The sequence below is a fragment of the Sphaeroforma arctica genome (genome assembly GCF_001186125.1).
Source record: "Sphaeroforma arctica JP610 unplaced genomic scaffold supercont1.11696, whole genome shotgun sequence".
NCBI lineage: Eukaryota > Ichthyosporea > Ichthyophonida > Sphaeroforma > Sphaeroforma arctica.
Genome location: NW_014028862.1, coordinates 1 through 802, shown reverse-complemented (window position 1 = coordinate 802; position 802 = coordinate 1). Strand labels below are relative to the sequence as shown.

At 49.6% G+C, this 802-nt stretch overlaps 1 protein-coding gene across 1 annotated transcript; it reads right to left on the bottom strand.

The window, feature by feature from the left end:
* Nucleotides 1–517: 517 nt before the first annotated feature.
* Nucleotides 518–766, bottom strand: SARC_17688 (hypothetical protein; the record flags this gene model as incomplete). Its single annotated transcript, XM_014288221.1, has 1 exon — nt 518–766. A coding segment is annotated over one exon (249 nt), but the record flags the coding sequence as incomplete, so codon positions are not given.
* Nucleotides 767–802: the final 36 nt, after the last annotated feature.

Sequence of the window (802 nt, the reverse complement as noted above, 5' to 3'; positions counted from 1 at the left end):
GGGTACTTCTAAAAGCAAGGGAGCCGCTAGCTCAAAGCCTGCTAAGCCTGTTTGTAGCGCTCAAGCGCAACATTACCACGGATACCAAAGTCGCACAGTTTGGGGCATCTGTCGCCGAGATGACGGCTTATCAGCATGGTGAGGCGAGTTTGTTCAGCACCATTGTATGTATGGCACAGAACTATGTGGAGTCCAACAATCTGGAGCTGCTGGTCCCGTCGGGTCAGTTTGGTAGCCGGCTCGAGGGGGGTAAAAAAATTGGTAAATATGCCACTAAATAAAGAGTATTTGGCTCGTAGGCCTTGACCGAGAAGAAACTCTGTTCAACCCGGTTATGAGTGGCCTTATTACCGGCGTAATAAAGTCCTGGATAAAATTCGGGCAGTTCTCCAACAGACTGGGCTAGAACCGGTAGAAAAGTTTAAGGAGCAAGCCCGATATGTGAGTTCCGTCTAAATCACCGTCCGTAAAGATCATAATGCCACCGTAGTGTAACGTTGCTGTGTCTGCGTACACGTCATCTTTTTTTGAGCCCCAGAATTTTGATTAGGTTCTGGACCTCCGCGTTGGCCGCAACGACCGAACCGGACGCCTGCTGGATATTAAGCAGCTTGCTTCGTAAAGGGAACACCCCCAAGTACTTGCGACCTACGTCACTGAGTCCGCTGACAGCAAGGGTCTTGGCCGAGTCTCCCTCCGTTAGGATGAGCACGCACTTGTTGCTCTCACGTGTACCAGCGGCTTGGGCATCATCGAGCTTTGTAAACTTCGATGGAAATTACTAGGTTTCAAACTATATTAA